Source organism: Phoxinus phoxinus (genome assembly GCF_949152265.1).
Source record: "Phoxinus phoxinus genome assembly, chromosome: 12".
In the NCBI taxonomy this organism is placed as follows: Eukaryota; Metazoa; Chordata; class Actinopteri; order Cypriniformes; family Leuciscidae; genus Phoxinus; species Phoxinus phoxinus.
This window is the reverse complement of record NC_136887.1, coordinates 286,756-307,732: the sequence shown is the minus strand read 5'-3', so window position 1 is coordinate 307,732 and position 20,977 is coordinate 286,756. Positions and strand designations below refer to the sequence as shown.

At 37.4% G+C, this 20,977-nt stretch overlaps 1 protein-coding gene across 2 annotated transcripts in view; it reads right to left on the bottom strand.

The window, feature by feature from the left end:
• The window catches only part of LOC307008434 (ethanolamine kinase 1-like), a 47,918-nt gene that overhangs the window by 14,046 nt on the left and 12,895 nt on the right, over window positions 1–20,977 (bottom strand). Inside the window, exons 2-6 of one of the 2 annotated variants that reach the window (XM_079631220.1) lie at window positions 12,739–13,001; window positions 12,304–12,447; window positions 6,249–6,397; window positions 4,255–4,338; window positions 3,966–4,126 (exon numbers count right to left, since the gene is read on the bottom strand). In XM_079631220.1, coding sequence (XP_079487346.1) covers window positions 3,966–4,126; window positions 4,255–4,338; window positions 6,249–6,397; window positions 12,304–12,447; window positions 12,739–13,001 — 801 coding nt within the window. The remainder of the gene's footprint in view (window positions 1–3,965; window positions 4,127–4,254; window positions 4,339–6,248; window positions 6,398–12,303; window positions 12,448–12,738; window positions 13,002–20,977) is intronic. The other variant, XM_079631221.1, reaches the window with a different exon arrangement.

The window sequence follows — 20,977 nt, the reverse complement described above, 5'->3', positions numbered from 1 at the left end:
TCAAGAGTGAATAGTTATATATCAAGAGTAGTGTATATCAAGAGTGCATATCAAGAGTGAATAGTTATATATCAAGAGTAGTGTATATAAAGAGTGAATAGTTATATATCAAGAGTAGTGTATATCAAGAGTGAATCGTTATATATCAAGAGTAGTGTATATCAAGAGTAGTGCATATCAAGAGTGAATAGTTATATATCAAGAGTAGTGTATATAAAGAGTGAATAGTTATATATCAAGAGTAGTGTATATCAAGAGTGAATCGTTATATATCAAGAGTAGTGTATATCAAGAGTAGTGTATATCAAGAGTGAATAGTTATATATCAAGAGTAGTGTATATAAAGAGTGAATAGTTATATATCAAGAGTAGTGTATATCAAGAGTGAATAGTTATATATCAAGAGTAGTGTATATCAAGAGTGAATAGTTATATATCAAGAGTGAATAGTTATATATCAAGAGTAGTGTATATCAAGAGTGAATAGTTATATATCAAGAGTAGTGTATATCAAGAGTGAATAGTTATATATCAAGAGTAGTGTATATCAAGAGTGAATAGTTATATATCAAGAGTAGTGTATATCAAGAGTGAATAGTTATATATCAAGAGTAGTGTATATCAAGAGTGAATAGTTATATATCAAGAGTAGTGTATATCAAGAGTGAATAGTTATATATCAAGAGTAGTGTATATCAAGAGTGAATAGTTATATATCAAGAGTAGTGTATATCAAGAGTGAATAGTTATATATCAAGAGTAGTGTATATCAAGAGTGAATAGTTATATATCAAGAGTAGTGTATATCAAGAGTGAATAGTTATATATCAAGAGTAGTGTATATCAAGAGTGAATAGTTATATATCAAGAGTGAATAGTTATATATCAAGAGTAGTGTATATCAAGAGTGCATATCAAGAGTGAATAGTTATATATCAAGAGTAGTGTATATCAAGAGTGCATATTGTGACGGCTCAGTGAGTGGTTGTGTGTTTGTCCCCGAGTTACAGGCTGATTGCTGGAGGGCGTGGCTTTACACCTGAACGAGATCACTCGTTCAGTTCATCTACTTTAAAAGAGACTGGGTCAAACAGAGAAGGAGATGTTTGCATCGCTGGTGTTGCTGCTCTGGAGATTTCTGGAGAGCTGACGGGATGTGTGGGTTACGGGAGACCACAGCCGCATCGGAGCTCTGATGTGATCCAGTGTCCCCTATGACGTTTTGTTTGGACTTTTTGTTGTTTATATTTGGTTGAACTGATGTCACTTGAACTTGCTACATACATTTACATGCTGACACGCTGACTAACACTTACACTGATCACTTGACATTTCATGTTTCTTACTTTAGTTAAATAAATCTTATTGTTTATGCAGCGGTTGTGTGGCGTCTCCCTTACTTTGTTGCGATCTAAGAACAGGATCGTAACAATATCAAGAGTAATAAATAGTTGTATATCAAGAGTGCATATCAAGAGTGAATAGTTATATATCAAGAGTAGTGTATATAAAGAGTGTATATCAAGAGTGTATATCAAGAGTGAATAGTTATATATCAAGAGTAGTGTATATCAAGAGTGAATAGTTATATATCAAGAGTAGTGTATATCAAGAGTGAATAGTTATATATCAAGAGTAGTGTATATCAAGAGTGAATAGTTATATATCAAGAGTAGTGTATATCAAGAGTGAATAGTTATATATCAAGAGTAGTGTATATCAAGAGTGAATAGTTATATATCAAGAGTAGTGTATATCAAGAGTAGTGTATATCAAGAGTGAATAGTTATATATCAAGAGTAGTGTATATCAAGAGTAGTGTATATCAAGAGTAGTGTATATCAAGAGTGAATAGTTATATATCAAGAGTAGTGTATATCAAGAGTAGTGTATATCAAGAGTGAATAGTTATATATCAAGAGTAGTGTATATCAAGAGTAGTGTATATCAAGAGTGAATAGTTATATATCAAGAGTAGTGTATATCAAGAGTAGTGTATATCAAGAGTAGTGTATATCAAGAGTAGTGTATATCAAGAGTGAATAGTTATATATCAAGAGTAGTGTATATCAAGAGTAGTGTATATCAAGAGTAGTGTATATCAAGAGTGAATAGTTATATATCAAGAGTAGTGTATATCAAGAGTGAATAGTTATATATCAAGAGTGAATAGTTATATATCAAGAGTAGTGTATATCAAGAGTGAATAGTTATATATCAAGAGTAGTGTATATCAAGAGTGAATAGTTATATATCAAGAGTAGTGTATATCAAGAGTGAATAGTTATATATCAAGAGTGAATAGTTATATATCAAGAGTAGTGTATATCAAGAGTGAATAGTTATATATCAAGAGTAGTGTATATCAAGAGTGAATAGTTATATATCAAGAGTAGTGTATATCAAGAGTGAATAGTTATATATCAAGAGTGAATAGTTATATATCAAGAGTAGTGTATATCAAGAGTGCATATCAAGAGTGAATAGTTATATATCAAGAGTAGTGTATATCAAGAGTGCATATTGTGACGGCTCAGTGAGTGGTTGTGTGTTTGTCCCCGAGTTACAGGCTGATTGCTGGAGGGCGTGGCTTTACACCTGAACGAGATCACTCGTTCAGTTCATCTACTTTAAAAGAGACTGGGTCAAACAGAGAAGGAGATGTTTGCATCGCTGGTGTTGCTGCTCTGGAGATTTCTGGAGAGCTGACGGGATGTGTGGGTTACGGGAGACCACAGCCGCATCGGAGCTCTGATGTGATCCAGTGTCCCCTATGACGTTTTGTTTGGACTTTTTGTTGTTTATATTTGGTTGAACTGATGTCACTTGAACTTGCTACATACATTTACATGCTGACACGCTGACTAACACTTACACTGATCACTTGACATTTCATGTTTCTTACTTTAGTTAAATAAATCTTATTGTTTATGCAGCGGTTGTGTGGCGTCTCCCTTACTTTGTTGCGATCTAAGAACAGGATCGTAACAATATCAAGAGTAAATAGTTATATATCAAGAGTAGTGTATATCAAGAGTGCATATCAAGAGTGAATAGTTATATATCAAGAGTAGTGTATATCAAGAGTGTATATCAAGAGTGTATATCAAGAGTGAATAGTTATATATCAAGAGTAGTGTATATCAAGAGTGAATAGTTATATATCAAGAGTAGTGTATATCAAGAGTGAATAGTTATATATCAAGAGTAGTGTATATCAAGAGTGAATAGTTATATATCAAGAGTAGTGTATATCAAGAGTGCATATCAAGAGTGAATAGTTATATATCAAGAGTAGTGTATATCAAGAGTGAATAGTTATATATCAAGAGTAGTGTATATCAAGAGTGAATAGTTATATATCAAGAGTAGTGTATATCAAGAGTGCATATCAAGAGTGCATATCAAGAGTGAATAGTTATATATCAAGAGTAGTGTATATCAAGAGTGAATAGTTATATATCAAGAGTAGTGTATATCAAGAGTGCATATCAAGAGTGCATATCAAGAGTGAATAGTTATATATCAAGAGTAGTGTATATCAAGAGTGAATATCAATAGTGAATAGTTATATATCAAGAGTAGTGTATATCAAGAGTAGTGTATATCAAGAGTGAATAGTTATATATCAAGAGTAGTGTATATCAAGAGTGAATAGTTTATATCAAGAGTAGTGTATATCAAGAGTGAATAGTTTATATCAAGAGTAGTGTATATCAAGAGTGAATGGTCAGGTGCCCCAACATGTTCTAGGTCTTTAAGGGTTAATTGCAGGAGTAAAGGGGCACAAGAAAGACTTTTCCAGAACACTCTTTGTAGCATCCAGTTTGTTCTGAACCGACTTTTGGACCATATAACAGTACAATCAAAATAGAGAAAAAATTATATTTTCCCTCCAATTGTTGTTCAGCACTGTTTGACATTTACATTTTCCCAACCTCTTCCCGCCTCCCAAAAATACTCACCAAGGAGAACTTGCAGACCTGTTGATAGAGTTGCAGGACCTCTTCCCGGGACACAGGTGAGTCCACAGCATTGCAGCTCTTGAAACTCTCCAGATACGCAGAGAGCCAATCAAACTGAAGCTCGCGACTCGGGTACAGGCTCGAGTCAACGTTATCAACACCTCAAAATACAATCCACACACAAATCATCACTTATAGTGTGTTTGACAGGAGTAACAGTCATAGCTTTTAAAGTTGGTTATAGATACATTTTTCTTATCTTTATTGTTATTATTATTATTATTTGTACCTGCAAATTCATTGAAATGGTTTCCAATATCATAAGCTTGGTAATTAAAATCAGCATATTCATAGTCAATGAATTTTACTGTGCCTGCAGTCAGAAAAAAAACATAGTTTAGTTATTATGAATCTATGGAAAACAATATGCAGAGGCAATATAATAAAATAAAATATGCTAATGAGTGATACAATTACACAGTATATAATGTATTATGGCTTCTTGTTAGATCACTACAGTAAAACACATCACAAACATCTGCTATAAAAATGAATAGCATTTAGTATATCATGCACAAATGAAAATGAGCTGAATAGCAGTTATGAAACTAGTGCAAGAAGATATTGATATGATCGTCTTCAGCAAGAGCCTGTACTGGTTTAGCAGTGTACGCAGAACATTTATCCTGCAAGTACTCATGACTGAAACGTTATTATGCTTAGTGTAACTTTCTAGATGGTTTATGCACTTTCAGAACAGTAGTATTTCATTTACATTCATATAGAGGTCTGGGCTTCAAGCCAGTGGCGAGACTGTTTGATCTGAGGCCTTGTCCACACTAATACATTTAGCATTTTAGATCAAACGTATAATAGTGAGTGCGACCTGGACGATCAGTGAATGCTGAGATAAATTATGCTGTCAGAAGAATTGCGCGATAACTTTATTATTTATTTTTCCGTCTGCATCATCTCTGATGCATTTCCATTACAGATTTGCGCAAAACTTTTGCGATTTTTTTTCTAAATGACGCAGTTTCCATTTACCGATGTTGTGCGACTAAAACTTTATTTCTTCCTCTCGCAATAAGTCAATCAAAAAATCTTGGAAACAGACGTTGGTAGGTTTATGTATATCCGCTGCACTGGCCGTTATTAATAATCGAAGGAGAGTGTGTCTCCAATCATCAATGGCAAGGAAAGAGCCTTATACTTGTAAGCGGCACATATGAGATGTTTCTGGTGTTTCTCCTCATTTCTGCTCCGAGGTCTTGATTGTGGCATTTCTTTGAGGTTTAGAATCCAGTATTCCTGTAATGAGTTTAATGAAGAACTCTGTCTCGTCTTCTGTCCAAACACACCGCGTCAGCTACGTCAGGTGACTGTAAATGTGCAAAAACTGTTTCCATTGCAGGTTTGCGAAATATACATTTTGAGAATTGCCTGAAAAACCACCTCATGCGAGAGTAAAAACTTTTTTGCGATTAATGGGAATTTTTGCGAAATTGATGCGTTTCATTTGCCGTATTTTCAATTCACAATTTCAATTTGCAGAATTTGAAGGGTAATGGAAACACGGCTAGTGAGCTTTTGTGAGGTTTTATGCATGCGGTGTAAAGGAGAATTTAACGTTTTCAAAAGTTTCTCATTCACACTGAAATGTGAATGAGACGGAGAGCGTTCTTAACCGTTTTCAGATGTGTGCGGATTAATGTAGACCCCTCAGTCCTGTTCCTGAGATCTGCCTTTCTGAAGAGTTCAGCTTCAGCCCTGAACCAGCTCATGAAGATCTCAGGAACACTTGTAATACACACAGGTGTGTTGCAGAAAGGGTAGATCTCCAGGAACACTTGTAATACACACAGGTGCGTTGCAGAAGGGTAGATCTCCAGGAACACTTGTAATACACACAGGTGCGTTGCAGAAGGGTAGATCTCCAGGAACACTTGTAATACACACAGGTGTGTTCCAGAAGGGTAGATCTCCAGGAACACTTGTAATACACACAGGTGCGTTGCAGAAGGGTAGATCTCCAGGAACACTTGTAATACACACAGGTGCGTTGCAGAAGGGTAGATCTCCAGGAACACTTGTAATACACACAGGTGTGTTGCAGAAGGGTAGATCTCCAGGAACACTTGTAATACACACAGGTGTGTTCCAGAAGGGTAGATCGCAGGAACAGGATTGGCACACCTGATCTAACCTGATCTAAATGTTCAAACTTTAAAAGGCTTGATTAGAACTAAATTAAGCTCCACTTCTGATGATAATGGTAGTCACCTTCTTCTTGGTTATAGATGACATTTTTAGTCAGGAGGTCATTGTGACACAGCACTACTGGGGAGTTGGTGTGTGTGAGAAGAGTCTTCAGCTCCTCCATCTCTGTGATGATGACTGTCAGGCTCGGTGTCTCCACATGGGCACTGGACCTAAAGCACACACAGAACATCTCAACATTAACCCTCTGGGGACCAAAAACGCACCGGCTCGTTTGCCTCGGTTTTTTTTCACATAGCAGCAAAATAGTCTTAAAATACTCCCGTCATTTTTTGTCATACAGGCTTAAGAAATATGAAAAATAAACTGTTAAATGTCTTCTTATTTATGGGTTCACTTAAAATCTAAATAAAACATTGTGCTTTTGTAAAATAAAGAGTGTTTTCTGCCTCTCCGTGAACTTTTTTTCTAGTGCACGTCTGTAAACTTAAACAGGGAATACTATTCACTCAGACATGAGATATATATATATATCTATAATCATTTAAGTGTGTAGTTTTAAATGATCAAATTCAAAACTAAAATAAATATTCTCTGTTTATGTAATCTATATATAAAGAGCGAGAGATCAGCCGTTCTCATTATCGTTCTGGCAGCTCATTACTCTGCTAATGTGACACGCCCATCGAGACCGCGCTATTCAAACGCAGATCTGAAGCAACACATGCAAACCAGTCAACGCCCACAACAGCTGGACAACACACTCGCTGTGAGGAATAGCTCTGCTAATAATATCGTGATAATCCTGGAAATTTTACCTCAAACGTGCTGGAGTAGCCTAACAACGGATCCAGCTGCAGATCATCAGTAAGTGCTTTGTTCTAATCGCGATATGAAATGGTGTCTGTAAACCGCAAAAGACTGTTTAAATTTGAATCGCGTTTCTGTGTTTGAATGAATGCACGGCACATATGCATGTTGTTGTTTACTATAGCTCGCGCGTGTCTGTGTGTGAATGAAATATCTATTGCCTACTGAGATGAGTAAAAATCGACTGAATACGTTGAAATAAAATGTCTTTGTATAAGCAACATATTAAACGGCAAATTAACATTTATGCCCTAATATATATTATATAAGACGATATGTTACAGACGAAATATGAAAGACAACATTTTGTTTTGGATAGATTATAAAGTTTTTAATGCCACATCAAAACCTAATTTACAAGGTCAAGTCAAGTCACCTTTATTTATATAGCACTTTTTACAATACAGATTGTATCAAAGCAGCTTCACAGTGATAACATGAAAATAATTTCATCATCGTCCACCTTTAAGGCAGATCTATAATATTGTTGAATATTAAATGTCCCCAACTAAGCAAGGTGCAAACAAAATCTTAAAGGGGTCATATAATGCCATTTTTGTACAAGCTAATATGATTCTTTAGGGTCTAAATTGAAAGTTTGTAATATACTTTAATTAAAAATTCTCATTAGAATTGTAAGAAAACACTAATTTTACCTGGTCAAAAACAGCTCTGTTTTCAGCACTCCGTTTAAGTGCATGTGTCTTTAAAGGAACACTTCACCCATTTGCATTAGACTTTGTATCTTTAGAAACCCAGTCACATTTTCGAATGGTCATGGTTTATTCCCTTATTTTCCCCTGAGATGGGAGAAATAAGGATTTAAGTGTTCCACTTCCTGCTTTTTATGACGCAAAAATCGTTTTATGACCAATTTCTTTGAATAAGACTACAAACACTAGCTCATCATTTATCCAGTAGAAGGCGCTGTTCCGCATGTTTTCAACCCGCCCATAGAGGGATCTCACTCACAGAATGTACATATAGTGTCAGCTATCTTTTATTGGAAGCTAAGCTAACAGTTTCTTATTCTGTGGAGAAAGCTGAGTAGTAGCGGTGACCATCCTCTTTTTCCCGGACATGTCCGGCCGTCGAGATCGTCCAAATTGTCCGGGATTCGGCTTTTGCTTTCTGCAGTCGCATTCATAGTTTACATGCACACCTTTTGTTTCAATCTAACTGAATTCATTCCGATTGGTGAATCTGAATGTAGTGTTTACATGAACGCTAAACAAGTGATCGTTTGATGTGCGTTTTAACATTGCTAGGAAAATTCCCGCTCCTCCGTGAGAGATACGAGACCGGTGCGTCTCACAGGCGCCGGCGCCACTCATCAGTAATCACGCCACCGGGCTCGCATCGTTCTCCGCGGCCGTCAGTCTCGTCCTGCTCGTCACAGTAAACATGATGAACGGCGACTGTAGAACGCAAAAGCCAAATCCTGGACATTTTGGGCGACATCAAAATACTGGGCAGACTCACGGAGACTCACTAGTAGCATAGCCTTGTTGTTTACTGTGCGATCTCTTACCGGTAGGCGTGGCCTCCTAGGGCAGCGAAGCAAGTGCATTCTGGGAGTTGTTGTCTTTCATCCCCATAAGCCAAAAATACATTTTCTGGCTTTTCTCAGTCTAGAAGGCTCCAAATTCAAAAATAATTTCACATTTCTTCTACATAAATGACCCATTTTAAATACACATTCATCTTTCCAGAGGTGAAGTGTTCCTTTAAATTATCCTGAGCTTTGCTCACCCCGCCCCTCTGACACAACGCACGTTGGAGTGTTGCCATGACAACATTTGAGTCAGTAACAGACACCGTTATAAACCATATAACGTTACAAAGGTAAGCTTAGTGTAGTAAACTTTAACACATGTGTACACATTTTTTAGTCTATGAGCAGAATGGCATCTAAAAAAAATTTGTCATTCTGCTCATAGACAGTGCTCCAGCGTATCAACAATGACATGTGGACTATGATTGACAGCTCGCTCACGCGCGAGGGCGGGTCTGTGTTGAAAGCTGCTGTCAATCAACAATCGTGGGAGGGGCATCGATTTTGTGACGTCACAAAATCGAACAGCTCAATTTGAGACAGGGTAAAACAAATAAGTAGATTAAAAAAAAACACTGGATGGATTTTTATAATTTTATGATAGTTGTGTACAGGCACTGCCAACACACATTTCAGTGCAATCAACTTGTAAAAGTGCATGTACCATTATATGATCCTTTTAAAAGGTCAATATAAGCCTTCTCTTTACATTATTTTTGTGTTTTATTAGTAAAAATAAAAATGAAACTTTCTGAAAATACGAATGAGAATTAACTGCACAATTACTAGAAATGTTTACCCTGGATATTATACAATTTGCAAGCATACACAGCTTGTGGAAAAATACACTTTTTTTCAAGATGTTTCAAACTCTGAACCAATTCTGTAGTAATATATATATATATGTGTGTGTGTGTGTTGTCTTTGCATTCTTTCTTGTGGCTCAGTGACACCTGAATGAAAGGCTCATTAGTATGCAGCATTAGCAGGTCTTTGTCTTCAGGTGTGAATGAGGACATTATTCATGACCTTGTTGGATCATTCACGCCCACCTGCATATTGCCTTTCCAAACAAAAAGTGTCTTACAAAATTTAAATCAATCTATTGTTTAATGTGAACGATTAGCCCGCATGATTTTCAGATCATTTTGAAGTAAAAACTCTAGGCGACAACATCCATTAGTCAAAAGTATTGTGGGAATATGTGAAGTTTGAGTTTTTTGAATAACCACGCATAAATAATATTCTCTCAAAAATGCAAACATGTACATGCATGTTGATCACATATTATGATAGCCATGTTCGTGCTAAATAGAGTGTAATTACACCTTTGCCATTGAAGGATAACAAATTTATTAAATGTTTAATTTAGGTTAAGAGATTTGTCTTTATGAAGCTAGAATTCTCTTCTTTTAAATGAAGTAATTTATATATAAAAAAACACATATTCTTAGTTTATGTAATCCGTTGAAACCAAGGAGAGGCACGTTTTTTCGTTCTCCCTTCATTATTTTTAATGAGCTGAGGCCGCCACGCCCCTAGACATTATATTTTTATATATAAATGTTCGGTTTTGGTTAGCCTATGACACTTATCTTGCTAAAATATTGCCACAGATGATTGTGAATACAGGTGTAAATGTTGGAAATGCTCTAAATGCGTGCGGTCTATATGGCCATCAACAGCTCGCGGTGACGCGATCTATGGCCCATAAATAGATATTTCTCCGTCCTATGGCCCATTAACAGATATATAGGCCATTAATTGCCCATCTTTGGATAATGTATGCTAACAGTTGTTTTTATTATTTTAGGAATGTGTCTGCATCACGCTCTCCTTCTCCAGCACCGCAGAGGGACACGCAGGTGTCGTTCAGTTCTCAATCGAGAATGATAGTAAGTGCACAGACGTAATATTTTACTGATGAAATGTAATTGTGTTTACATCATCATAATATACAAGTAGGGCCTACCTATTCTTGTGTGAAATTACAAAAACTGTTGTCTTTTTTTAAATCCATGGCCATTAGTGATTGATAATGATAATAATACAGTTTCTTTGATTGTGTTATCAACAGATGTGACCATGAACATGTCCAAGCACCGGTCCCGAAGAGGGCCAAGGCAAACAAGCAACAGGTCCAAGTCCACCGTGTCATGGAAAACCGAGACTGATGTGGACATGGTTGCACAGACTGCGTGATTCCTGCCCGGGAAACTGGACCGCAAGTGACCTCTGTTTACTCACATTCGCCCATGAGTCTGTTTGTAACAGTATACACTACCTTTCTTTCTTTTTTTGAAAGGATGTGTTAAGTTATATTGTTAGGAAAGATTTCTATTTTGAATAAATGCTTTTCTTTTTAATCAGTGAATCCTGAATAAAGTATCACAGGTTATAAAAAAATATTAAGCAGCACAACGGTTTCCAACATTGATCATACCTGATTATCAAATGATGATATTAGAATGATTTCTGAAGGATCATGTGACACTGAAGACTGGAGTAAGGATGCTGAAAATTCAGCTTTGATCAAATAAATTAATTATATTTTAAAGTATATTAAAATAGAAAATCATTATTTTAAATTGTAATAATATTTCACAATATTACTGTTGTTTCTATATTTTTGATCAAATAAATGCAGCCTTCTTCCAAAAATATTAAAAATGGTAATGTGTCCAAACGTTTGACTGGTACTATATGTTTATATATGTACGGTAGCACTGTGGTCTTGTGAGGCACAACATTTAGTTCCTCCACATAGAGGAATTACAATAAAAACAGATTAAAAAACAAAACCTTTGAATGTCCTCTCATTCTCAGATTCTCCTCTCTGCCTCACAGCACCGTGATGGGGCATTAGCCATGGATGGGGGAGTGTCTATTGTCTCCCCTCATTCATATTCATGGCCATCAACACCCCTACGCATACAGCAGTGCTGGCACAAAAACTGACTTGCAAAGTTTAAATCATTATATTGTTGTTTTGTGAAAGAGTGATCAGAATGAGTTTCACATAATTTTGTAGTAAACATTCTAGCCTACAAGAATGGTAACTCAAAAGTCTTGTGCCAAACTATTCAGTATGAGTTATATGGACTCATTGCGGTGACAAATTTTTCCCCAAAACTTACTAACCACGCATAATATTTTCTTTCTATAAAATGCAAACATGTAACTTCCATTTTGCTCACATATTATTGTAGCAGAGTTTGTGCTGAATACAGCAGAATTATGTGTTGGCCAAAGGTATGTTGTAAGTAGCTGAGATAAGCACAAATGTCAGGGCATGTCAAAACATCTCAAGGGCCCCAAAAACACCTTGGTCCCCAGAGGGTTAATGCAGCTCTATTATTCTGGACTCAACTGAGAATCAACATTATTTTTGTTGTTGTTTGTTTCAAACAGAGATCACGGCTCTCTCACAATTCTGAACAGACAACCAAAAAAAATTTTTTACTAGAGGCTCTTTTTTTCCTCTTTCTTTCTTTCTTTTTTAATTAACAATTAAATCATTGAAGATGTAATAATCTAAGACAACTATAATGTTCCAATGATGTGGAATTCACTTTTACATATCCATACATTTTCCAAAACGCTTGTTTTGTGTGGAGTATTTGAGATCCTGTCCTTTCAAATATGAATCTACTATTCAGCAATATGTTTCATAACTCTTTGAGATGATCTTACCTTTGGTGTTCATGAGCCTCAGAACTCTGGACCAGGTTCAGGAACTGGGACAATCTAGACCACAGAACTGGTGTCACGGGTGTACCGTTTCCCATTTCTCCACACTTTATGGAATGGATTTTCCCCATTTCTGTTGCAATCAATCTACAGTCAATGAAAAGTTGAATTTAAGATCATATTGAGAAAATGAAATCGCAATAAAAAAAACATTAGCTTTCATCTGTCTAAGGTATCTTAGGTAGCCAAAACTATACCTACAATCAGCCATATTAGGGCTAACAACTTTAGCACCCAAGGATACACTTAAAATATATTCCTAGAGATCAGAAGTGCTGTGATCAAAGATGCTCAACAGAAAGCTCAGCGAGCTGCTTTGCCCTTCATCCCCTGGCTCTGTTCTGAGCGCGTGAGCTACATGTGCGGGTGTTTTCAGACCTGTACACGGAGGGCTGTCTCAGCAGTGTGTCGTCCAGCACCACTCCTCTGAGGAACTCATAGCAGATGCCGTTCCTGAAGCTGCAGAAGAGCTCTGGCCCGCAGCCGTGTGTGTGGAGCACCTGGAACATCTCCAGCTCCTTCTCCCGGTCCAGAAACAGCTCCGTCCGCTGCCCATAAACCCTCACAACCACAACTGGGTCTTCTGTCATGGAGCCCACATAGCAGCCCATCAGCTGGTTGGTGATGCCCTCAGTGAAAGTCTAGGCTCATTCAAAAATAACATAAAAACAGTATACAAATAAAACAGTTATTCAAATTAAATCCCAGTCTGTTTTTGTCTATAATAATGCACATGAATCATATGGACTACTTTTATGGTGTTTTTGGAGCATTAATTGGTAACACTTTACAACAAGGTTCATTAGTTAACATTAGTTAATTTATTGACTAACATGAACAAACTATTTTTGTTTGTTATTTTTGTTATTATTCTTCTTCTTTTCTTTTTTTTATCACTCTGCTCCCAACGGGCAATAGGCTTATGTCGCCCACCGACGTCTAGGCGTAGGCTACAATAAGAAATAAAGCCTATATTGTTCTCGTCTCTATATTTTTTAATTTTGATTCTATTTTTCTGTCCTAAACAATGTTCTATAGTAGCCTATTTCATCTGTTAATTGACATTAACCCCGCTTACATTTCAAAATACGGCAATAGCTGCTGTTTTGCACAATGTCCCTCTGCGCCACCTGGCGGTCATTTCGCGAATGACTTTGAAATGCGACTGGATTATTTTTACCGCGGTAGTTTTGCCGCGGTTGCTGGCGCGGCAGTAATAGGCATTCTGGTTGAGTACCATCTGTATACGCTTTGATGACAAAACCACAAGAACCCAAAGAAGAGAAGCTGACAAGCTGGCACCCATATGTGAACTGTGGGAAAAATGGGTGGAAAGGCTTCCCATTATGTATAACCCAGACCCTTGATTGGCTTCAGAGGCCGGTGCCAATTCAAGCAGTATATGCCGGGCAAACCGGCTAGATATGGACTTAAAATCTGGGCAGCTGCGATGCTAAAAGCAGCTACTGCCACAATATGCAGGTGTACACAGGCAAACCTGCAGGAGCACAACGTGAGCAAAACCTGGAGAAACGTGTGGTGCATGAAATGATGCAGGATCTGAAGGGGCACATTGCACTAGTGAGAATTTCTTCATGTCCTATGCTCTTGGCACAGAGCTCTTGCAAAACAAAATAGGGATGCTGGGTACTGTACGCAAAAACAGAGTAGAGCTCCCAAGTGCACTGGTGACTACTGGAAACAGGGCTCCCCTATCATCCCTCTTCGCATTCACTGAGACACACACCATCGTGTCATACTGCCCTAAAAAAAACGTCATCCTAATGAGCACCACACACACGGATGCAGCAGTCAGCGAGCGCGAGGACAGAAAACCAGCGATGATTTTAGATTACAACGCCACCAAAGATGGAGTGGACAATCTAGACAAGGTATGTGGTACTTTGTATTTGTTCAATGCTAACAATAATTGTACAATAATAACTTATATTCTAAGCTAAATGATAAATTGAACTTGAAATGCAGAGATGAGGAAGCTGGTCCCTCATCTGCCGGTGTGTTCACACTGGTGCCGAATGTGCTGGCCGGAGGATGTAAAAACCGGCAATATATGATGTTTTATAAACAAAGTTCGGGAGGAGCACGTTCAAATAATTGATCCAATTATCACATCATTCCAACCAGCTGTCAACAATCAGTAATCAACATTTCTATCCAATCAGCATGAGTGGAGACCTATATACATACTCATTTGACTCACCAACGTTCCTCAACAGTTTTTCAGCATCCCTCCACCACCCCGTCTCCTCACACTCGCCTGGTTACTTCCTAAACCAGCAATACGGGGGGAGTACTCTGGGTTCGGGCCGAATACCGAGCCCGGAGCCCTCTCCTCGGACAGCACGCCAAATATGCATACTATTTATTCTATCTGACTTATTTGTGAGTGTGAACTCGTGAACTGCCAGAATTGCAAACTTCCTGTGTGCAAGAGACACTTTGTCACTATCTGTTGCATCTGCAGTAATGAGTACAATAATTAGGCTACAGTTTGTATTTATATAGTTCAAATAATATTTATTATTATTACATTTGTATTATTTTTCTTCAATTTACTGATCAATTTACTGTTTGATAATTATTGTTTGTTCTTATTTTAGCATAATGAGTTCCTGATATCTATTCCATATGCAACAAATAAAATAATTACAGTTTGTATGTATATAGTTAAAATAATGTTTATTATTATAAAAATTGTATTTCTATTTTTTAACCTACAGTTTGATAATGATTGTTTTGCTGTTATGTTATTTTATGTTTTTGCTGTTCGATCATAATTGCTTTTCTCTTCTGAAGTTTTTATTACCATTTATAGAATTAAAATGAATAAAATACCAATTAATTGCAAAATGTCTGTATAAAGTGTTTTGAATTATCACTATCCATCCCTTATTGTGATTTTTTAATGATCAAATACGGAGTAACAAAAATGTTTGCATTGTGTTCCCTTTCTAACCAAATGTTATTGTTTGATTGTAATCATAATGCAAAACCTGATACTTATCTAAAAAAAGTAGTCTTTTAGAATATCTAAATATATATATAAATACAAATAAGATAGAGAAATCATATCTAAAACAACAATAGGAATCAAAAAGCCTTTCTATGTTTTTTTAATAGGAAGCTATAGGCAGCCTACAGGCGGATACAGGACATTACACACTTATATATTTTAAAGCCACTAGCTGGCGCTCTTCTCACTTGAATTTTTTTTTGGCCTATTTTGATGTGAAATTTTGCATTTATTGGAAATAAATAAATCAATATTTATTTATTTATTTCATATATATATATATATATATATATTAATTCTAATGGAAAAAATATCTTATAAGAATGATGTAATTAATGCAAAGTATCATACAAATCTTTAAAAATTCTAAATAATAATAAAAAAATATTTTTGAACAAAAATATATTTCATTGGTTTTCCTTGGAAAATTTTAAGGCTTCTGTCTTTTTTGACCGGGAGGGAGCTAAGTGTGACCCATTTAACGAAGAAGCCCAGAGGGAAATTGTGTTTTAACAAGAAAGGAGTAACGTTAGGCTATGTCAGAAAAGAAAATGAAGACATCAAAAATATTTAGTACAAAATTTAAACTTGGTTTTATTTCAGTAGTCTATGGTTATGATAATAAAAATAAATAAAGTACACTACCCAGACAATATGATAAACTTTCTCTTAGTTTATTGTGTAATACTCGGACAGTTATAGGCTCTAGCAATACCAAAATAAAACCTGAGTTTGCAGTCTTTTTTCCCCGCCGAGTTTACCGTCCAGTTCAGTCCATTTTTATCCTATATAGCCTACATGAAACATGAACAAGTAATTTTAAGGAAGAATTTATTTACAATACAATCACAAAATTGTATTCTGTCTGTTTCAAAGACATGTCAACTCACCATAGTGGGTTGTTATAGACCACCATCAGCCACTAGCGATGCTTTATCCTCTCTAATGCAGTCCCTGGCCTCTCTGAATCATAAAGAATTACTACTAATGGGTGATTTTAACTTGAATTGGATGCACCAGGTATCTGATGATTTTAAAGCTTTTTGTGATACTTATAACCTTTTTCAATTGGTGGATTCACCTACTAGACCTAATTTGAAATTTCTTGAAAAATCCACATTATTGGATCTTGTTCTCACAAATGCTCCTCATAAATACTCTTTAGCTTCTGTGTTCGCAAATGACATCAGTGATCATAGTGTTGTCGCGGTAGCTAGAGATACTAAACTACCTAAGCAGAAACCACGAATTATCACAAAGCGCTCTATGAAACATTTTAATAAAAAGGGCTTTCTATATGACCTTGCTCAAGTTGACTGGGATACAATTATGTCATTCCCAGATATTGAAAGTGCTTGGAAATATTTCTATGATAATTTTATTCTGATTATTAATAAGTACGCACCTTTAAAAAAATATAGAGTCAAATGCCGGGATAACCCGTGGTTTTCAACTACATTGTCTGACCTTATCCATGAGCGAGATACTGCTTGGGCAAAGGCCAGACAAACTAACTCAAATCCTGATTGGTTGCATTTCAAACCGCTTCGTAACAAATGTACAGTTACAATCAGAAAGGCAAAAGCAGAGTATTTTCTTGATAAAGCTTCAGTAAACACTAGTAAGTTTTGGTAAAATGTGAAGCTTTTGACTGGTAATGGATTTGTTCCTGGACTCCCCCCTTGTATAATAAAAGACTGTACCAAAATAGTAGATAAATCACAAATGCTTAATTGTTTTAATAGTCACTTTATTGCATCTGGGTCTCAGATAAATAATTATACTAGGCCTACTGTAAATTCTGAATTTCTTAATGCAGAGCATAATTCATGCACAACTGCGCTTGTTTTTAATCCTATTAAATCTACTGATGTTTGCGCTGCATTGAAAGATCTAGATGTAAATAAATCATCAGGTCCTGATCTTATTGATCCAGTATTTTTAAAATTAGCGGCTGATATGATTTCATTACCACTGACGCATCTGTTTAATCTTTCTTTAACAACTAATGAAATTCCACAGATCTGGAAATCAGCATTCGTGGTTCCTTTACTGAAAGGGGGCGATTCTACTTCACTAGATAACTACAGACCTATTTCAAAGCTTTGTATTTTGTCAAAACTTTTGGAGAGGTTTATCAGTGACCAACTGACACAATATCTACAAATTAATAAACTTTTGAATATCAATCAATCGGGATTTCGCAAAAAACATAGCACTATCACGGCCGTTCTAAAAGTTATCAACGACCTTGTAGGGTCATTAGATGGAAAACAACATTGTGCATGTCTTTTTATTGATCTATCAAAAGCGTTCGACACAGTGGACCATGATTTATTGCTAGACAGACTTAGAAGTGTCGGATTATCAGACTATGTAATTCAGTGGTTTAAAACATATTTAAAGGGAAGAACCCAATGTGTACAGGTGCAAGGTATTAAATCAGAGTCAAAGGAAGTTGTTAGGGGAGTTCCCCAAGGATCTGTATTGGGGCCGTTATTATTTACTATATATATAAACTGTCTTGACGCTAACTTTGAAAAAGCTAAATTTCACTTTTATGCAGACGATACTGTCATCTATTGCTCCGCTCCCACAAAACAAGAAGCTTTAAGAGAATTACAATCAGTTTTTGATGTTATCCAGTCAAGGTTTTTTATTTTAAAGTTGTTTTTAAATGTTGAGAAAACTAAATGTATGTGGTTCTCCAATTCTAAAAGAACTTTAGATAGTTCTACTGTCCTCCGAACTTTAGAAGGTAAACAGATTGCATTAGTGAGTATAAATACCTGGGCATCGTAATTGATGACACATTAAAATTTTATTCACACATTACTCATTTAAAACAAAAATTAAAGAAGAAGTTAGGATTTTATTTTCGAAATAAGTCTTGCTTCTCATTTAACGCAAGGAAGAAGCTTGTGTCTGCGACTTTTTTGCCGGTTCTTGATTACGGGGACGTAGTGTACCAGCATGCTCCATCTTATATTCTTGCCTCCCTAGATGCTGTATATCATGGTGCCTTAAGATTTATTACAAACTGTAAATTCTCAACACATCATTGTGCACTATATAATATAGTCTCTTGGCCTTCTCTTGCCGTAAGAAGGAAAATGCATTGGTATTTATTGATATACAAAGCAATTTTGGGATTTTTACCATCATATCTTTGTTGTATGCTTAAGCAAAAAGTAGCTGGCAACTACTCATTGCGCTCACAGTTTCTTTACAATTTGCATGTACCTCGAGTTAGAAAAAATTTAGGTAAGACCGCTTTTAATTATGCTGCATCCTCAGATTGGAACTCTTTACAAATGAAATTGATGCTAAATCACTTGGTGCCTTTAAGCAATTTTAGACAACTTATTTATGCTTTAAAGGATGATTTAATGATTTGCAAATGCTTCTGAGATTGTATTTTTAATGCCAGTTCATTGTGTGTTGTATTGTTTTAATGTTATATGTGGTTTGAATAACTGGGCCGCTTATCTTGGCCAGGACACTCCTGTAAAAGAGATTTTAATCTCAGTGAGGTTTTCTCCTGGCTAAATAAATAAACAAAATGACATAGAAGACATGCATTTCTCAAAAGGGCACTATTTACAAAGTTGTAATGTACTTTTTTTAACACTGGTTTATTTTTTTTATATTTCATTGTTTGAAATGGTTCTCCTGTCGGCAATTAGTAGAGAAAACACTTCCAGTGAATACTCGCGCGCCTGCAGCTGCAGTGACGCGTTGCTCACGCGCCCCTGACGCTTGCGGTGTGAAACCGGCAAATATGCCAACCTATGCCGACGTCTGTGTTGTGGCGAGTGGGACAAGGTACTGCCATCGATGACCAGGCTCAACATGTCAGATCAAGATGAGCGCGCCCGCAGTTGTCACAGAGTGCGATAAAGTAAACTGGAAAAAATGCCTCACGCCGAATGGACCCAATGGACAGCTGTCCACAGAGTAAGTGATTATTTTCAATTACCAATCCATGTTTGCTGTAACTGTAGCTGTAACTTCTCAAAATAAACACAATCCAAAAGCGAAGATATGGCGGTGCAGGTCACGCCGGTATGTTGACGGATTTCAGGTGCTGCGTGATATCTCTGCGCCCAAGTAGCAGTGCTTCGCCTGTGCTTCACCCTAATATAGTCCCAAGTCAATATCTGCCTAGGAAATCGCCTAGTCTTAATCTGCATCGCTATTTGTACTCGTTGTGAATACGCAGGCCACAAGAAGTAATCGGCTTCTCTAGCCCGTACTTCATTGTACCCAGGAAAGGTGGTGTGCTACGGCCAATCTTGGACCTGCGAGTTTTGAATCGGGCCCTATTTTAAGCTTCTGTTCCAGTTGCTAACGCAGAGACACATTTTCGAATGCTCCGTCCCCGAGATTGGTCTGCAGCATTCGACCTGAAAGATGCGTGCTTCAGATCTCTATCCTTCCGCAACGCAGACCATACCTGTGTTTTTTGCATTCGCGGGTTCGAAGTTAGTTCAAAGTCCTACCCTTTGAGTGCTCCACAGCCAGTTGGGTCTTCAGGTCAACTGGGAAAAGAGTAAACTCGCCTACGGGCTGAGGATCTCTTTTTCCGGTATGGAGATGGACTCGGTCCTACACGTCTCTCAGGAGGAATTTGTCTGGTCGGTGCTATACAGAAGTGAGAAAGGGTCCCACTGAAACTTGTCAGAGGCTCCTGGGGCATATGGCAGACACAGCCGCAATAGCACGGCTTCATCCATATGAAGACCGCTTCAGCACTGGCTTTACGGCCGAGTCCCGAGGTGGCCGTGGCAGAGCGGCTCGCTCTGTGTGACAATCACCTGGCCAGCCGCCAAACCCTCAGCCCGTAATCAGACCTTTGTTTTCCGGGCCAGCCGCCCCTAGAACAAGTCTCCGCCAAACGCCGGCTGAGGGGCCACGTCCAACGGGCATGCAGTTACGGGGGTCTGAGTGGGCCTCCGACTGTATTGGCATCAACTGCCTTGAGTTGCTGGCAGTACACCTTGCTTTGAGACACAGCCGCTCAGCAAGCTTGTACTGGTCTGTACAAACACTGCGACCGTTGCGCTATGCTTCCCTCGCATGTCGCAACTCGCCCGCCACCTCTTCTTTGGATTCAGAAGCTTCTGAGGTCGCTTCATTCCACTTAATTTTCGCACCTGCGTCTAGACCTCTGAAAAGTCCATGTCTGGTCCCGAAAGGACAGGTTCGGAGGTTCAAGGTAATTATCACAAACATTCTGCGAGAGCTCCCTCTATGAGGCATGCTTACGCCCTGAAGTGGAACCTATTCGTTGAATGGTGTTCTTCTCTAACCGAGAAGACCCCCCGAAGGTGTTCGGTCACTCAGTGCTTCTTTCCTGCAAGATGGGTTGGAGCGAGGGCTGTTTCCTCCACCCTCTAAGTGTATGTGGCCTTATTACCGCATGTCACGATGCAGTGGATACAAATCAATGGGGAAGTACGCCTTGATTGCCAGAGTCAAGTCATCTTCATTTATATAGCGCTTTTAACCATGTAGATTGTTTCAAATCGGCTTTACAGTAATAAACGGATAATTTAAGATAACAGAGATAGGTTTGGCTTT